Below are 17,482 nucleotides of genomic sequence, written 5' to 3'. Positions count from 1 at the left end.
TACAATGATCTTTATGAGTCTTCAGAACATGTTAGCACTTAGTAAAGGCATTTGGCCATTTGTAGCATTTATTTTTTTAATCAAGTTTGAGTAGCTCCTGAACTGTCATACATGTCAAAACCTTCAAGTCACATTAGCTTAAAAAACCCAAACTAGAATACATGTGTTATTAAAAGTAATATTAATCATCCTTCCTCGTATTTTAGAAAAATCACCCAGTATTACCAGAAATTACACCTACCAATCAAATAGGTTGATTAAGCTTACAAGAATGACCAGCTAAATGTTTCACCACAGCAGATGTGTTATTGGTTCTACAGTAACTGACTGCATTTTCACATCTACTGTAGGGAAGAGCAGGAAAAAAAAATATATACCATTAACTCAATTAAAACATTTTTGTTACAGATGGCAGTGATCTCAGTGGAACGACAAAATGAATAAAACATTAGCATGAGAAACAGGATTTGCATCTCCACACACATACAAAAACTTAATTTTATTAACAGCTGCTTAACTGAAATATTTAGAAAGCAATAGAAAGCTTTCCTCCTCCACCACTGCTCTGTCCACCAGCCCCATTACTTCATCAGAATATTATTTTTTATCATTTATGTACTTCTGACTAAAAGTCTTTATGCACATAATTGAAAAACAAATCAACCAGTATCACCAACTTCATCTCTTATTCCCAACCTTAACAGCTCCCACCTCTTACCTAGAAAACCTATCAACCAACTTCCTGAAAAAACCTGCCAGAACTTGTGTTTGCAGACCACTGGACTTGCTGTTATCCTACAGAAAGGTCACCTTTCAGTAATTCCAGTGCAGGACACTCAAATCACCTTGACTCTTCTGAACTGGTATGGAAAAACACCCCAAACACAAGGCTTTATCCATCTGTACCCACGTTTACTGAGATCACTGGTCATGTCTTACATTATGTGCCAAGTGGAACCAAACCAAGAAATATGGACTACTACTAGAATAGTTAGCAGCCATTTTTGCTATGAACTTCAAAGGAAGCAGTTTGTCCTGGATGTATGTTGTTTGGGTTTGTTTAAAATTTTTCAAGTAGTAAAGTTCAGACAAGTCAGTGTAAAGGCACCCATTAACTTTTAGGAGACTTTTAGCCAGGTGAGCCTTTGGGACAGCTTCCCAAGTCCCATATGCCAAAATCATTTTATATATAGTGGTTTTCATTGCTATGATCATTATTATTGATAGTTTGACACAAAAAATTCCACAAGACCTAATCTTTCTCACTACAGTGTTACCAACTTAGGCACAGCTATACTGGATCTACTGATACTGCTTTAGGAACAAAGAGGAAAGAGACAGAAGTTAAACCCCAGTCTGAAATATCCACTGCACTCCACCAGAATGCATGTCAGTGATAAACACAACAGTTCAAAGAAAAAATGCCCATCTTCACTGATACTAATTACTGGCTGTAACTCATTTGACAAAAGCAGGTCTATAACCAGTATTTGTTCTGTCAAAAATTGTCTTGAACAGATACTTAAGGAAAAATAGTGGTGTATGGAATAGAGATGCACTGTTATAAAAAAAAAAAACAAAACAGCTATGCCACAGCACACCAAAACATATCTTTAAACCACTTCTCTTCTGCAAAGCTGGCAAACATTAATTCTAAATAACTAAATTAACAAAGAGGATTCTTTAATTTCTAAGGAAATTTTATACTAGCAGTAATGAAAACCAGTTTTCCTAGGTCTCTTAACAATTCCTTTAAGTTTTTTTTTTTTTAACAAACAGATACTGGGTTAGATAAAGATCAATCTAGGCTGGTATCCCAAGACAAGTACACGCCTGGGGAGACACATAAGAAGCAAGGAAGTACAAAGTGGTCGATTCTTTGCTGCAGCTTCCCAGAGTTCAAGCACTTGTAGTTCAGGAACTTTCAAAGCCAGATGCTTTTGGTGCATTGTGAAGCTCTCTTCATCAATTTGTCATTTCAAACCTGCTCAAACCCATTTACATGTCTGACTGCACAGATTTCTGGGGCTGTAAAGTGCATGATTTACTCACATGCAGCATCAGGAAATATTGTCATTTTCTTTCAACCTGGTGCTAAAGAACTACCACTGTTTTTTTCCTTGACTTCACATTCTGTGAAAGAGAGTGAATATCAATTCCCTGTTTCCCACAATGTTTGGTAATTTACATACATAAAAACATCACCCACCAGTTACATTTTTCCAGATCTATCTGGTGAATTTCCCATTTTGTAGCAGTCTTTGCATGGCTAGACATGTCATTCTTGCCCTTCTAAATACCTTATTTTAAATAATGTGGTAGAGCCTAAAAATCTCAACTTACGTATTGTCCTTTTTTCCTCCGGTACATATACATCAAAGAATGCATTCATGATAAAATCAGCACTGGACTATCAAGTGGTTTATCAGCTTTAATGAATCTTACATAGTCATAGTTTTAGATTATTAAGCAGCAAGTGCCCAAATGCAAGCTTACACAACAAAACTATGTAAAAGGTCTGGAGAATCATTAGAGTCCTGAAAAACTCTGTCTTCTGAAAACAGTCTTAAATAGTTACGTTGCATAAATAGATGTGGCGTGTATTTGAAATACTTGAATTCTGTCACCACACATCAGAACAAACTGAAAGAAACTAAGCCTCACTGCTTTCATTGCAAGGAGATTTTCTAAAGCTGAGAATGTCACAAGCATAAATACAAGTCTTGACATAAGACAGCTGGCTATCTTGATACACTTCCACTAATTAATTAAACTGCAAAACCCTAAAACTTGCAGTTCTTAGGCTAGTAGTGTATTATAAGCAAGGACAACCCAACAGGCTTTTAAAGGAAAAGAAATCTCTACATGAAGCAGGCAAATAGCCTTTGGAAGAACTTCAGTGAAAGGTCTCACAGCTCTACTGTGACTGAAGTCTCCGAGTTTGAGAGTCTGCAGCTGCTACTCAAGTTCATTTCATGGGCACAGTCTGCTGCGTTATCTGCTACAGTATCTTAAAACAAAGATCCAGGAAGAAAACAAACACATGATCCCAAAAGTTTGTCTTGCATGCAAACAAAGCAGAGAGAGATGGCTGATAAGAATTGACAGAGAAATATTTTGGTAGAAAGCTACAAAGTATTTCAGTAGCATTACATAACAAATTACACAGCCTTCCTACTCATTTATTAAAGTGCTCATACATGGCAATGGCAGAAGGAACATGCCAGAAGGAAAACAACATCCATTTACTCTTTAGAGTTTAGAGCCCCCCACACAGAAAGGCTTGCAAAACACTAATCCAGTTCTCCAAGCACTGTCTTCTGCTCTCCTGGCCTAGAAGTGGTCGCAATTATTATTCTATTTGCAAACAACTGGGCCAGGATTATTCACAAGCAAGGAAAAAAAAAACCACAACACCACTTGGCAAATCGTTTAGTCAATGCACACTCCATCTTTAGGCTTCCTAGAAAACAGGTCAAGTTCTGTGATCTCTTGCCATTTCTCTAGTTTTACCTCCAAGCATTCTTGTCTGCTGATTTCAGGTTCTTCATTCCAGCTTTGTAGCAAGACCACTTACCACTTCCTCGCATTAGGAAAAAACCCCACAAAACCAAAACACAAAACCTAAAAACAATAACTAACGCACATTAGTGAAACAACCTAATGCCCAAAAACAGCTACAACTTTTTCTCATTAATCTTATTTTACATTTACCTCAATCTACAAGGCTGTGAACATCAGCAAAGCAAAATGGGAATAACGATTTTCTGGCTACACTTTGTTCTTTTTATACAAATGAGTTCTCTGGTTTCTGAAGCCAAATATAGAGCACATGAATGGACTGAATATTATTTAGAAGGGTTCATATTTTACTTAAAATATATGCCAAGTGGAATTTCCTGCAGGGAAGGTTTTTAAAGCAAGTCCCTGTTCAGCCTTTGTACTTCACAGTTATACTGTGGGTGCCAGAACACTCCAATGTAAGCAAGTCTGGCTTCCACTGGAATTGAACTCTCAGATGCTAACCTTGAGACTTCCAGAGTTCCAAATGACAGCTGGGGAAAAAGTGCTGTTAGAAGTGTACTTTGACCAGCTAAATTTACAGAATTTTAACTTTTTGCTTAATTGAGCAAGACCACTCATGTTTAAAGTACACTTTTAAATAGCTGGGAGAGAAATGGAAAACAGAGCAAGAGTGCTCAACTCCTGCAGAGTAAGAACTTGTCCTTACTGCACAACTCCCTTTGCTTAAAGTCACATTTTTCAGCAGATAAGATCAGCTTAGAGGAAGCAATGGAATACAGTTTTGACTATAGATTTATATGAAAAATGGACATTTCAGAGTAAAATAAATATAATAAATCATTAGAAAATTCATTTCCCTGTAAAGCATAATGGTTGTGCACAAATCATGCATGTTGAAGTCCTGAAAAAAGAAAAAATGTAAGTTGGAGGGTTTTATCTTAATTCCAACTAAAATTTGCATTTAACACCTGATGAACATGTCCTAGTACATTAGAAATTCCTGAAAATGCAGACAAATACATTATTTAATTTCTACCCTAATTTATTTCTATTAACTATTCTAAGTTACTAGTATTTCCTAGTATAATGCCAAAGGAGAACTGTGTTCAAAACACTTTTACATACCACTGAGATAAGCTTGAGGGAAAAGAAATGCCATGTTCAGTGGGGTCCCAACATCGTGCTTTAGAGATACACAGCCTGTGAATTCTCAAGTTCAGACACCTGCTATGAGACACAGCCATGTTACCTAATTTAATATCCATCTATTTAACAATTAAATTTAAGATTAACAAAGGTATATTTCATTCCACGCCTATCACAGGCCCATTCCAAACCCTTCTAGGTTACTAGAGTAACCTTCTAGTTTCCAGAGTGGATCAACATGTAAGAGTCCTTTGATTTTGTCCAAGAAATCTATTTTTCCCCTCATACAGCATTCAATCCAGAGACCCTACCAGCCCATCCTAGCTATCCCTCTATGCATCTGCCCCAGTTTGAATGCACCATTGCTAAGCACGGGAAACTGAGTTTAGTCAGTATTTCAGATGAGGCCTTACCAGTTCCTTGTATAAGAACATTAATACTTCCTTACCTCTGTCAGGAATTATTCTCCTCCTAAACACCATCCTGGGATATGTCTCAAGGAACTTCCTCCAGTTAGAAGAGTGATCGATGTACTAACGTGCTGATTATTATCAGGTGTGCTAAATTATCAATATCAAGCTATCAACTGGGAGTGAAAATGCTACTCGGTCATTAACAATTATCCACCATTTATGACATTAAAACACATCTACCACACGGAGCTGGTATAGTCTGTAAAAATAATGATATATTTTTAACTGAAATCCAAGATTGTGTATTTTTCATTTTTGAAACCTTCACGCAATTCTAACAGAAAATATCACCTCCTTACTAGTACAGTTACAGAACTTTGGCCCTGATTTAGCAAAGCATTTATACATTTATGCAGCTTCAGACTGGAAGCATTCCCATGTAAAGACACAGTGGATGTCTTCACAAAACTAAAACCACCCTTAACGCTTTGCTGGGCTTAATGGGTTAATACTTCAATGTGAAACTTGCAAAGGACCCTCGAGGCTCTTTTGCATTTAACCACCTCGGTCTCCTCTGAACGTTTATAGCTTTAAAATGCAAAAAGCAAGTATTTCGCGTATCTGTTCTTCCACTGAATAACCATATTAAGCTGCAAGAGCTAAGCATGCGTCCTGAGCTTCCAGCACTAAGGTAGAGCTCTACCCAGTGCCTTCACACATTCACAGATGAGAAATCTTCTTTTCCGCTGTTCTCCCGATGCCTTCCAAGTGCAAATCACTAACAAGAGGATCACGTGTGACCATACGCTAAATTAAGTTCGCTCAGGAGATTTCATTCATCGGTTCCCCAGAAACTGGCATTAAGCTTACATACTTGCAAAGACATACCATTTAATTCAAAAACCACGAGTTTATTAAAAAAAAAATTAAACCGGAAAAAAAAAGAAGAATCAACATAATCGTAAAACCATTTTCCTTACCAGACAATAACAAAGGCGGAGGCTTTAAGGTCACGCCCGACCGGTTAATTTCGCATTAAAGGTGCTAAACACCCGGTGCTGCTCCGCAACAACCTGTACTACAGCCCGTATCCAAACACACCTTCTGTTAATTTGTGACACTGCATATTTTGCTGCTCAAGAACCAAGAAAGCCAGCGCGGTAGAAGCTATTTATTCTGCCTTCCAGGTGCTTCATAAATATTAAATAAGGACACGTACGAGCTGCTACACAAAAACTTTACAACTCGGCGGGAAGCTGCCCCACGGGTCACGCACGAACACATGGGGGGACCGCGACCCCTGGGAGGAGGGGCACCCCATCGCAGACCCCGGAGAGCCGCTCGCTCCGGGCACGCACCTTGCCCCGGGGCTCCGCGCGCACCAGGCGGGGCAGCGCGGCGGAGCGGCCGCTTCGCCTGCGGAGGGTGCGCGCAGCCCGCCCGGAGGCTCCCACACCCGCTGCCCACCCCACGGGCAGGGCGCACCGAAGGGCGGCTGCAGCCTGAGCAACGCGGACCCGCGCAAACTTCCCGGCGGCGCGGCACACCCTCACCTTGATGATGCTGCTCCTCCGCGGGGTGGCCTTGGCCGCCTCCAGCAGGCAGGCGTCGGGGTCGGCCGCTGCCGCCGGCCCCAGGCTGCCGCCGGGGAAGCGCTCCGCGGTGCCCACGGCCGAAACGCCGCTCCGCCGCTCCCGCCTCCTGCCCCCGGCGTCCAGGGATGCCGGCTCGGGCTCCTCTTCGGCACGGTAAGCGGCGTCGGGAGGAGCACGGCCCGCCGCCGGCTGCTCTCTGCCGCCAGCAGCCTCTGCCATCGCCCCGCCGAGCGGTGTCAACTTCTCCGGGGTGCTGACAGGGCGGGGGAGTCGCACGGACGGAGGAACGGACGGCGTCCCGCAGCGCTCCTCTCACGGCCCGGCGGCGGCAGTGCCAACTTTCCCCGGAGGAGCCATGTCCGTCCCGGGGCCGGAGGGTGCCCGTGCGGGACTCCGCGGTGCCAGAGCAGCGGGGCGGGGGACGCGGCGAGCGCGCAGGAAGTGCGGCCACAGCCCCGCGCTGTTGTGACAGGAGCCGGGCTTATGTTGACGGACGGCGAGCTCGGCCAATCGGCGGCGCGGCCGCCCCCCGGCGGCGCGGCGGCAGCCAATGGCGCTGGGGAGGGGCGTGCCCGCGGGACGCCTGGACGGGCGGTGCGCGGGGGGTGGCTGGGGCGGTGTAGGAGGACTTGTAACACCTGGGCGCCCCCGCCACGACCTTGACGGAGAGGGCCCGTGGAGGACCGTGCTGCCCGTCGAGAGCGTTCGTGTGCCGGAACGCTTCCCCGCGCGTGTTTTGGGCAGGTTTGGGCTGCCTCTGTGGCAGGGTAAAAGCAGCGTGTGGAAGGGGTGATAGGTTAAACACCCTGCAGCACGCGCAGCCCTCAAGTGGAGGCACCGTGGTAGGAACAGGGACGCTGCCAGCGCCGGGGCTGCGGGTGCAAGGGGCACCTTGAGGCTGCGAGCCGTAAGAGACAGCTCACAAAAGACGTCGAGGACTCACGCTGGCATTCCTCCGCCTGTTATAAACGAGCCGAAAGCGAAGCAGGTGCGTGAGGCTCCGCTGCGGGGCGGCCCCGCTCCTGCCCTGCCCCTCACGGCCCGGCCCGGGCGCGCTGGCAGGGCGGAGAGCGCCCCCTGGCGGCCGCGCGCGGTGCCGGTGCGCGGAGCGGGAGCATCCCGGGAAGGGACGGCGTGCGGGAGAGAGCGGGCCGGCCCTGCTGTCCCTTGTCATTCCTCAGCGGGTGTTTAGTCATAATGAGATTAGCCACGTGGACACCTCAGGAAAGGTGGGGAGGAGTGCAGCAAGGGTGAAAGCCCGGGAAAGAGGTGAAGAGATTATGCAGTGAGATGGAAAATAGAACGGGTAGGGCTGGGCGAGCTGGTAGTCACTGGGGATGTAGGACTATTCAAAATTACAGCTACCAGCTTTAAAGGTAGTAAGATTCTGTGGGAATATTAATTTCTCCCTGGTTTCTAAAGTAGGTCCCTAATGAACATGCTTGGCGCCTGTTGGCAGTCACTGATTAAGGAAGAAAATAAGAGAGAACCTCCTTACCTTAACCAGTCATTAGCTGCTAGCAAATGCCTGGCTACAGGGCATAATTGCTGCTTAAAGGATGTGAAATTTATATATGTATACACACACACGGAGTATATAAATTTAGAATAAATTTATTATATAATTTAGAATTCCATGTTTGAAAAGGTCTAGAACTTCTGTCGAGGGTATTGAGGCATTTATCATATTCAACACAAAGATATTGTAGTTGAGGGACAGATCTAGACACCTCTGAATTTTTTTCATTTGCTTCCTTCTAAATTTTCTGTTAAAATGTAACAATACATGCATACCACAGTTATTTTGCTTTGTTTCAGTGAAAAATGTCACAAAATAAGCAGCACTAAAAGAAGATAGAAAATTATGAATATTGAAGAAACATTTATGTTAAGCAATACTGGAGAGAAGAGACTGTAAGGGAATGAATGACTTAACCCCAGTCTGCATTGTACAAGTCAGAGCACCAAGTCACTGCAACAAAGAGTGGGGGAAAAACCCCAAACCAACTAAAAAAACTTATTATGTATCCACAGACTGATGTAAGACTAATTTAAATACAACAGAGAAGGTAATTATCATGCAGTGTTTTAATAGAGGGAATTATTGCTTCATGTAGAAATATGTTGCAAATCTTTCCTGTACTTTGTGAAATCATACAAAGTTTAATCATTCATTTAGTTATTTGGGAACAACACAGTGCATAACTGAAGTCTGCATCCACCAAAAACTCTGTAGTGTGTTTCACAGAGAGATGTGTATGACTTATTAAAGAACTTTATCCTTCCTAGGCTATGTTTGACACATTTAATATTAGAGAGAGATTTATTGTCAAATGAATCGTCTTCTGACATCAAAGGTTTAAAACCTTTTAATTCTCCCCTTATATTACAACCTTTGACACCTGAAGTCTTTAACTGGAAAAGATCTACAGATGTTATGTTTCATAAAAATCAAACCTAGATGGAACACTGAACAAATTGTATTTTCTATCTGTTTGTCCACAAGATGCAGAGGTTCTAGAATTTTGTATGGTACAGATAAGTGAGGGTTTAGTTAAATTATTCTCTAGAAGAGAATAAAAGGTTATCTATTTTTCTGACTGCATCTCTAGATGCTTCTGAGGCATCTGCATTTATCTGCTTTTCTTTGTAGAGAACCATGAATTACGAAGGAAAAGAGCAATTGGTTTTGATACTTCTAGTGTCTAATAAAAAAGAGAGCAGACAAAAAGAAGCTTTACAGTAAAAGTGCTTGCATAGAAAGTTTAAATAAAGCAAGATTGGTTGGTGATAAGTGTATATAACAGGTTCTGTGTTCAGTTTCATGCAGTCCCCTGTACAAAGACACTGCTGTGCTGTCCACACCTACTTCAGATAGGAACAGATTTTTGAGAAGAGTCAAGGAGTTCACTCAAACTAAGGAAGGTAAGATAGATAAGAACATCTATGTGTTTGTCTGAACATAAGTCAGCAAGTGCCTCCAATTTCTATTTTAACGTGGATTTTTTTTACTCTCATCTTACTCCATCTCCATCCTTAAGGCACACAATTGTTCCTCAGTGGGTGTAGTTTGTATCACAAACTGGCTGAAAATACAGTTGTCTTGGAGCTGTGCTGAAGCACAGCTTACATAAACCAGTGCTTGCACCTAGACATGGCATTTTGGGAAGCCCTTAAAATTAAATGTTCTGCTGGGAGCCAAAAGTGGTTCTTCTGTACCAATTGAGCAGGGCTGAGGAAGTGTGAAAATTGACATATTTTCCTGTGTGATGAACATCTAATTCACAAGGCAGGGAAAGCAATGGGAAAAAGGTTTGATTTCTTCACATATGCATTCACACTGATAGCAAATCATAACCAGTTTTAGCATTGATGAGAAAAACTTTTGCTAGATAATTCTTAAAGAAGTGATTTTTTAAAGTCTTAGCAGTTATTGTGTCTGCGCTGTTACATCATGAATGTGATATTATAAAACAATAAAAAAAGAATGATACCATTTATTTATACAAATGTGTATTTGTTGCTAAGTTTCACTCACATTTTGGCAAAGCAACCCCAAGTCATATTTTGCCTTTAAAGCTATAATTAATATTTTAGGCTGGGTAAAAAATGCAATGTGAAATAAATGCAACTGCAAAATGCAATGTAAAGCAAATGTAGTTAAATCTTCATTTTAAAACATACTGCATATGTTTTCAATTTTTATATTTAAATATATTTACACACACACATTGATTCAATGCCTCTTCTTTTTTTTTTGTTAATTCTTGTTTTTTCTTGCTTCCTATATCTTTGAAAAAGCTTCACTACACTTATACATCACATTGTATCTTCTAGTATTATAAATGTTTTGTCTTCTGGAACTTAACCAGAGACTTTTGTGATATGCCTCTGTCTTAATGATGTTCTTGTTCCAGATGAAGTCACTGATTAATTCTTTTCAGTCTGCTGTTACTTTCAGGCAAATCCAGTGTTTTTAATAATTAAAATGCTGTTGTTATAGAAGATTTCTGCAAATTCTTAGCTCTGAGGAATAATCCTTTATTTTACGAGTATTGTTTTCCCCAAAGAAAAGAGAGTGCATCAATTAAGTGTGAGAAATGGTAAAATCAGGACCTCAAATTAGATCATACTTAATCCTAATTCACAGCCTCTGCTTACTATATAGACACAGGCCCAAGCCTGACTGGAGCCTGGATTAGGTAAAGCCTGGAATGAAAAGGGAGGTAAAATCTGAGATAGATTCCGTAAAAAATCATAGCAGGTAGCAACAATTGAACCAAATTTTATAGACAATAAAGGGTAGATTCCTGGTAAGAAAGTGATTCTTCCACCAAATTTGGCACCAGGTATAAAGAAGAAAGTGATATTAGAAAATTTTTAAGGAAAAATGGTAAAATACCTTACTTAGTTTTGTAAATAACTAAACATATTTTCCAATCTGATTTTCAAGGGTAGATGTTTGCCAAGAATTAATTTCACTTGCATGAAGATTCACATCATAAGTCAAACCCATCTTCAGATTTTTGGCCAAAGTGATTGAAGTTTGAGAAGTTAACAAGGTTTTTAAGGGACAGCCTGAGATAATCCCAGAAGTCATGCTACAATCTAGGTAAAACAGAGTTTATTCATTTGTGCAACCAGTGAAGCTTTCTCAAGTTGCCCATGTTTAGTTGCAAGTTGCCTAGTTTTTGGGAGGGGAGAAAAGGCATGTCATATACATTATAACAGAAATTTCCTTGAGCTTTTGAGGGAGTCTTAAAGGTGAATTCTTACTCAAGTCTAATGATAATAATAATGACTCTTGCTTAAGGTAGGTGGTAATTCCACTTAATGAGAACATTTACCAATGACTGTTTTTCACTGAGCTCTTTTTAACTCCTCTGATCATTGCTTGTAGTATTTCTTCAACTGTGACACATACATAGAAATTTAATTGTAGTTGTTGCTAACTTTCAGGCTACATGAACTTGTTAACTACTGTGAAGAGTATGATCCAATAGATGTGTTTAATTTCCTCCATTCTTTGGTAATTACTTAAGAGTAGGTTCAAGTGTACTGTGTACCTTGCTAGCTCAATGGGTATATTCAGTGTTAGAAATGTACATGGCTCCCACACACTTACCTGCAATTTTTTGGGATGATTTGGCTTATCATGAACTGCACAGTAGCTGGGGAAGCAGCATTAGTTTTAAATGATACCTATTAGCCAGGAATTCTTCTTACTGAGGATAGAAAGTATTCTGGTAACATTCCAGTACAAAAGCTACCTTTACAGTCTTTAATCTTGCTACCTCAGAAGGAAATTGCTACCAACATCAGCAGGAGTCATATAAAGAGTTTTGAGAAAATCTGGTCAATATATCAAGAATGGAATTGAGGCTATCCTTCTGTCTGTTAATCATACAACCTTCCTCATTGCCTAACTAGTTTTGGACATAAACAAGTTAATCATGAGCATCCTGGACCATTGAGGTTTTATGTAGTAGCCTAACCACCAGGAGAAAAGAATTCCTTTAAATTCTTTCTGAGGGGTCCTGACAAGGATGTGAGGGAAAGTATCAAGTAACCCAATAGCAGTGGGTCTGTGTGGGGAGGGTGTTGGTGATGAGAGCCTGAAATCCATTCCATTGGCACTTCTGGTGGAGGTACAGGTCCAGTCCCAAGGATAGAAGATCTGCACATTGGAGAAGAGAACAATAGCTCATGGTTTCAACTGGGAGCTCAGTCTGCACTCAGAAACTACTCCATGATGTGAACCAAGTCAGTAAATTAGGATAATCCAGAGATTTGCTTCAAACCTGCCCCTTGATCCAAACAAAAATGCTAAACCAGATGCATCTGAAGCAAGTAAGTGTTAAATGTACATTGCTGTCTTTAGATCACCTGTGCCTGACTGGCCTCACAAGGAAAGACCTATACCCACATTTTCCTCATGTCAAAGAAAGCTGGTTTCTTGTGAAAAAAGTCAAGCCAGTAATTCCCAGCAATATTTCTGACAGCTTCTACACTGATTTAAAGTAGTAGTATATGCAAACAGGAAGCAGATACCCTGTAAAGTCTTCCTTTTTAAACTGAAGCTAAAATTATATGCAGGGTGGTCTAGTCCTTGATACCACTTCCAAGCACAGGGTTACATTAATTTGAAAACTGCTAAAAACATTTATGTTTAGTTTGTTTTCATGTATGCAAAGTTGGCCCCTCTCTCTCAATTCATTAGGAAAAGTCACCTCAAAAAAAAAAAAACTAAACAAAACAATCTGATTATGATCACAATGTAATCCTCAAAATAACTTAAATTCCTCTGGTATTAATTGAATAGGATTTTAAGAAGATTAAGAATATTTTCCATCAGGGATGAAGTGTATTTAATTTATTGCAAAATCGCATGTACCTTAATGTCATGTTAGAAGGATGTGGGGAAAAAAAAGCCTAATGACTAATCTAAGTAAGCTTATTTTCCTGAAATTTGCCACTGTAGGAGTATAACATGCATAAATTATTAACCACTGTTTATCTGTGTCTTTTCTGAGTGGGGTTCAATCAGCTGTTGGTTAAAATCTACACACTATCCTAACTTCCACTGTATCTTACATCAGGATTAGCACAACTGAAGCATTCTGCAAACACAAGGCCAGGAGTGTTTTACTCCCAAATACACAGATTCACAGACTAATCAATAATAAAATGTGCTGGGCAAACTTAGAGTCACATGTTTACTTTGTGGTTTGGAAGACTCCTCTAATTCTAACCAGTTACCTTCTCTTCATCTCATCTTAGATGCACAGTCAGACTTGGTAGCAAGGTTTGGGAGATTCAGGTGAATTAACTCTTCAGGCTATGCAGATGTCAAAAGGCAGCAGAGCATTTCTTATATATACTCTGCAAGTTTGATGTTCAAAGATGCCAAGAAATGGTTTTATGAGCAGATATTATACACAATGAAGCTCAGTGAGCCGTATTTGAACACAGCACTCTTCAAAGTTTTGTGATTTGAGGGAGGATAGGAAAAAACTAAGGAGGAATGGAAGAATTATGTCTCTTGTTTTGTAAATCTCAAGGTCCATAGTGTGGGCCAAAACTTATACTGGATTATTTCCTATCAGCCACTACAAATAAAACAAATGGAATTTAAATTACCTATTTGTCCAGACACTTAAACCCCCTTGATCTGAATGGAGAGCAAAAGGTAAAAAAAAACATTTCAGAGCTCACAGATGGCCTGAGCCACTATTCTACCAAATATAGGGAAAAAAGAGTGAATTGCAAATTGAGCAAAATAAAATAGAAACAAAGCATAAAAATCCTGTAATCACTCACACAGATAAGCAGTCTCATAAAGCTAGATTCTAACTGAAACAATACAGAAAAAACTCTTCAAATTCAGGGTTAAATAGGAAAAGATTAGCAATCCATTTTAAAAATCAATGCTTTGAGTTCTTGTTTTTCCTATGTAACTAGTAATTGTTTTTAAATTAGGGGGACAGAGACAAGAGGAGATGAGCAGGAGTGTTGTTAGGGCAACCAGAAACAAAGTAGGAGCTAGAGACAAAGGTTAGAGAGAATGGTGGAAACAGAGGGAGTGAGAAGTCACAGCTCATAGAGAAGAGAGATGTGCCCAGCCCAAGAAAGGGAATGTGGGAAAAAGGCCTGCAAAATGAAAATGTCACATAAGAGAAATACACCCATTTGAATAAATGGAAAACTTACCAGAAATTAGTAACTTCCTTCAGCATTTTTCACATAGCACTGACCATAACTTTTACACAGAGGGACTTCTCATGTGACCACCATCAGTGCTTCTAAGCACTGTTAACTGCCTCAAGAGGTCTCCTCCAAGTCCTTGAACACCTAAGAGCTCTTGGGTTTTTCAATTTGGGCTCAGGGTGTAGAGAATCCAGTCACAAGCTCATAAGAGAAATTACTGTGTACATCTTCACAAGATACATATTTTTATTTTTTCTTTTAATACAATTGTGTATGCAACAGAGACAGAAGCCAATCTTCTAGTAACATCCTAAGAGACATTTTTATGAACTTCAGAGCAGGAAGTAAGTAATCTTTCATCAGGTACACCTTCTGACAAGGATATATTAATGCTTATATTTCCATAAAAGGATCTTAAAAGGCTGGTGGGAAAACTATTATTGTTATCCAGAGATAAAAATAATAGAAGCAAAAAAGGTAGCAGGTCCTTTCAAGGTCAGTGAATCAGTGAAAAGGCAATTTGTTGTAAGGCCCATGTATTTCTCATAAAATATACTTGTCTTTTTCTGCCTGGAGAATTCTTTTTCTCCTCCCAATTAATTTTTTCTCTCTATTTTTCTCTCTTGCTTTTTCTTCAGTTTATTTTTCCTCACTTAACCTCTTTCTCTGATGCTAAAAAAAGGACAAAAGGCGAAAACCTACAGGAACCAGCATAGTCAGACTCTTGTCTTTTACTGCCTTGTTACTGTCCAGCACTGCCTTTTAATTTGTGGGAGAGAACAGCAGGGGAGATCATTTCATTCTATATACATTGCTGACATGTGGAATCAGAAATACAGTCACACTTCTGACTTCCTTTGAGAGTGGCTCCCTCAACCAGGAAACAATTCCCTTAATGAAGCAGCCATGCAGTACCAGGGCAGCCCAGCAGCCTTTGTTCTGATATTCAGATCTTGTATGCATGGCAGTATTTTTTACCAGCTCTATTCCTAATCTTGCTGCATTTATAGGTGTGTTGAATTTTCAGGTTTTAAAGCATCACAGTAAAAAATAGCTCAATCTTTCTCATTTATTTGCAGAAGTCCCATTTTTGTCACAACTGTCTTATTTTGAATGTAAGTGTCCCAGATTTGGGTTTCTTAACTAAAGGAGGAGGTATAATGTAGAAGATACAACAATTAAAACTATGTAAAATACACTTTCATGTCTCTGAATGTTTGTTTATTCTTTCAGCTTTTCTCACTTTAAATTCCCCACATCAAGATATGAAGCACATGAAAGGCTTGGGCTATTCTGCCTTTCACATCATTAAAATGTAGTGCTGTTCTCAAGATAAGCTTTGTTGCTGTCTGATAAATATTCATAAAATATATTTAATATTTTGAATATATTCTGAATGCAATTCAGCAGAGTTCTGTAATCTCACAAAATAAGTACTTCTAAAAAATCCTATCAGCTCTGCTAAAATTGCCTTTTATACAATTTTCTCAGCTAAAAAAATCCCCAAAAACCAATAGTAAGAGTTAAGCATTATATTGTTATATCTTACAGGCACAGAATTATTAGAAACTTTTCTAGGATTGTAGGTTTTTATTCTGTGTGATAAGAGTAACGTTGCAGAAGGTGATAGGTGTTGAAGCCACACCAAAAAATGAAGGAGCAGTGTAGAGTCCCACAAGGATTGCAAGTCTGTGCTGTGCTTCAGGGACACTTGCATGGTGTGAAGGGCTGTTTGGTTTAGGTGGGATGGGTATATTTTGCATAAAGCAAAATACAAATATTTGAATTCAACTAAAATATAAGGTAGATACTGACAAGATACTCTTCCTTGAAGTCTTTATTTTAAAGCACTGAAAAAACATAAACCATGAGAGCAACTAATGATAGTAGTGAGCCTGACATTGAGTCTCGGAGTTGAGCTGCAGTGACTTGGCCTGTGCATTTTTGATCACTTTGAACAGTTTTCCCTCTGGCATGGTTCTCTCAGCACACACTTGTTTGCATACCAGCTGCTGCTGTCAGCAGATCAAGGATTTTCATCAGGCTGCACCTTCGTACCTGCATTGATTATGAGGCTGGCATTTGAAAGACTTTTTTCCAGACCTGTTTAATACCAGAGATATTCTAAGGGCAAAATACATTTGCAGACAGGATGAAATCATGGAACGGGAGGGCAGGTTGCAGTGCTGTTCAGTAAATGACCACTGAAGTACACTTGACACAAGCATTACTATTGGTGCTTCTCCTCCAGTTCAGTAAGGGTGGGGAAAAAAACCCGAATATTTTGAGTATTTTGGGGAGTGGTCATTAATGTGTTATTTTCCAGCTCTCTTGAGTAGACCAGAAATTTTATCTTCAAGGTCATCGCAGACCCACAGCCTGTTTTCAAACAGCCTGCCTGTTGTTTCAAAACCCCTGTTTTCAAGCTAGCCTGCCTACTCAAGAGTCTTTTGGGAACCTTAGGAAGATTCTTTGAGTTGAAACTTTTACTTCACGTTGATGGCTGTTAGGTCTAAACTATGTTTTGACCCCTATCAAGTATGGCCTGGTAAGCCAGGATACAGGTACCTGCCTCCCTGGGCATTTTCGTATTTCTCCCACAGAGGCCAGATGAAATGTGTTACCCTGTTTTCCTCCCTGTTTCACACCCTAGCTGGGAGGATAAACCCAGCTGGGATTCGCCTCCTGCCTCCTCAGGTGGTGGGGAAATTGCTGCAGGGAGGTTCCTGGGCTGACTCAGAGCTTCAAAGCGCGGTTCCGAGGAGAACAGGCATCCACCTCAGAGCTGCCACCCCGGGGAGCCAGCCAGCACCGCCCGCCCCGGTGCCGCCGCTGCTGCGCGGAGGCTGTCGGTGCCACGGTAGAGCAGCCGGGCCGCCCGACACCCGCCGGGCCATCGGCACAAGCGGCCGCGGCTCCGGGCACTGCAGCGGCCGCGAGCCGCCCGCTCCGGGGGCGCGGGTGGACCGGCAGCCCCGGGGCCCTGAGGCGGGGAGGAGCCGGGGCAGAAGCACGCCCGGCCGCCCCGTCGCAGCCATCCCGTGAAAGTACTCGGGGGCTGCGGGGAGAGGGATTTGGGGAAAGGGAGATTTCCCC

The 17,482-nt window shown here is 41.1% G+C and overlaps 1 protein-coding gene and 1 long non-coding RNA gene across 4 annotated transcripts in view; one reads left to right on the top strand and one right to left on the bottom strand.

Annotated features, from left to right (window-relative positions):
- The window catches only part of PLCL1 (phospholipase C like 1 (inactive)), a 177,809-nt gene extending 170,657 nt beyond the window's left edge, over positions 1–7,152 (bottom strand). The window contains exon 1 of the mRNA XM_064433980.1: positions 6,638–7,152. Within this exon, the coding sequence (XP_064290050.1) occupies positions 6,638–6,898 (261 nt within the window). The 5' untranslated portion in view covers positions 6,899–7,152. The remainder of the gene's footprint in view (positions 1–6,637) is intronic.
- A 204-nt stretch (positions 7,153–7,356) lies between these two features.
- Positions 7,357–15,584, top strand: LOC135308693 (uncharacterized). 3 transcript variants are annotated; one of them, XR_010369074.1, is made up of 6 exons: positions 7,357–7,667; positions 8,498–8,748; positions 9,500–9,604; positions 11,133–11,291; positions 12,334–12,529; positions 15,025–15,584. It is a non-coding gene; the product is annotated as an uncharacterized LOC135308693 (long non-coding RNA). The 3 variants fall into 3 exon arrangements; XR_010369073.1 differs by having other exon boundaries at positions 12,328–15,584; XR_010369072.1 differs by having other exon boundaries at positions 7,358–7,667; positions 12,334–15,584.
- The last annotated feature ends 1,898 nt before the right edge of the window (positions 15,585–17,482 follow it).

Source organism: Passer domesticus, chromosome 10 (assembly GCF_036417665.1).
Source record: "Passer domesticus isolate bPasDom1 chromosome 10, bPasDom1.hap1, whole genome shotgun sequence".
NCBI lineage: Eukaryota > Metazoa > Chordata > Aves > Passeriformes > Passeridae > Passer > Passer domesticus.
This window is presented reverse-complemented; position numbering and strand designations above follow the sequence as displayed.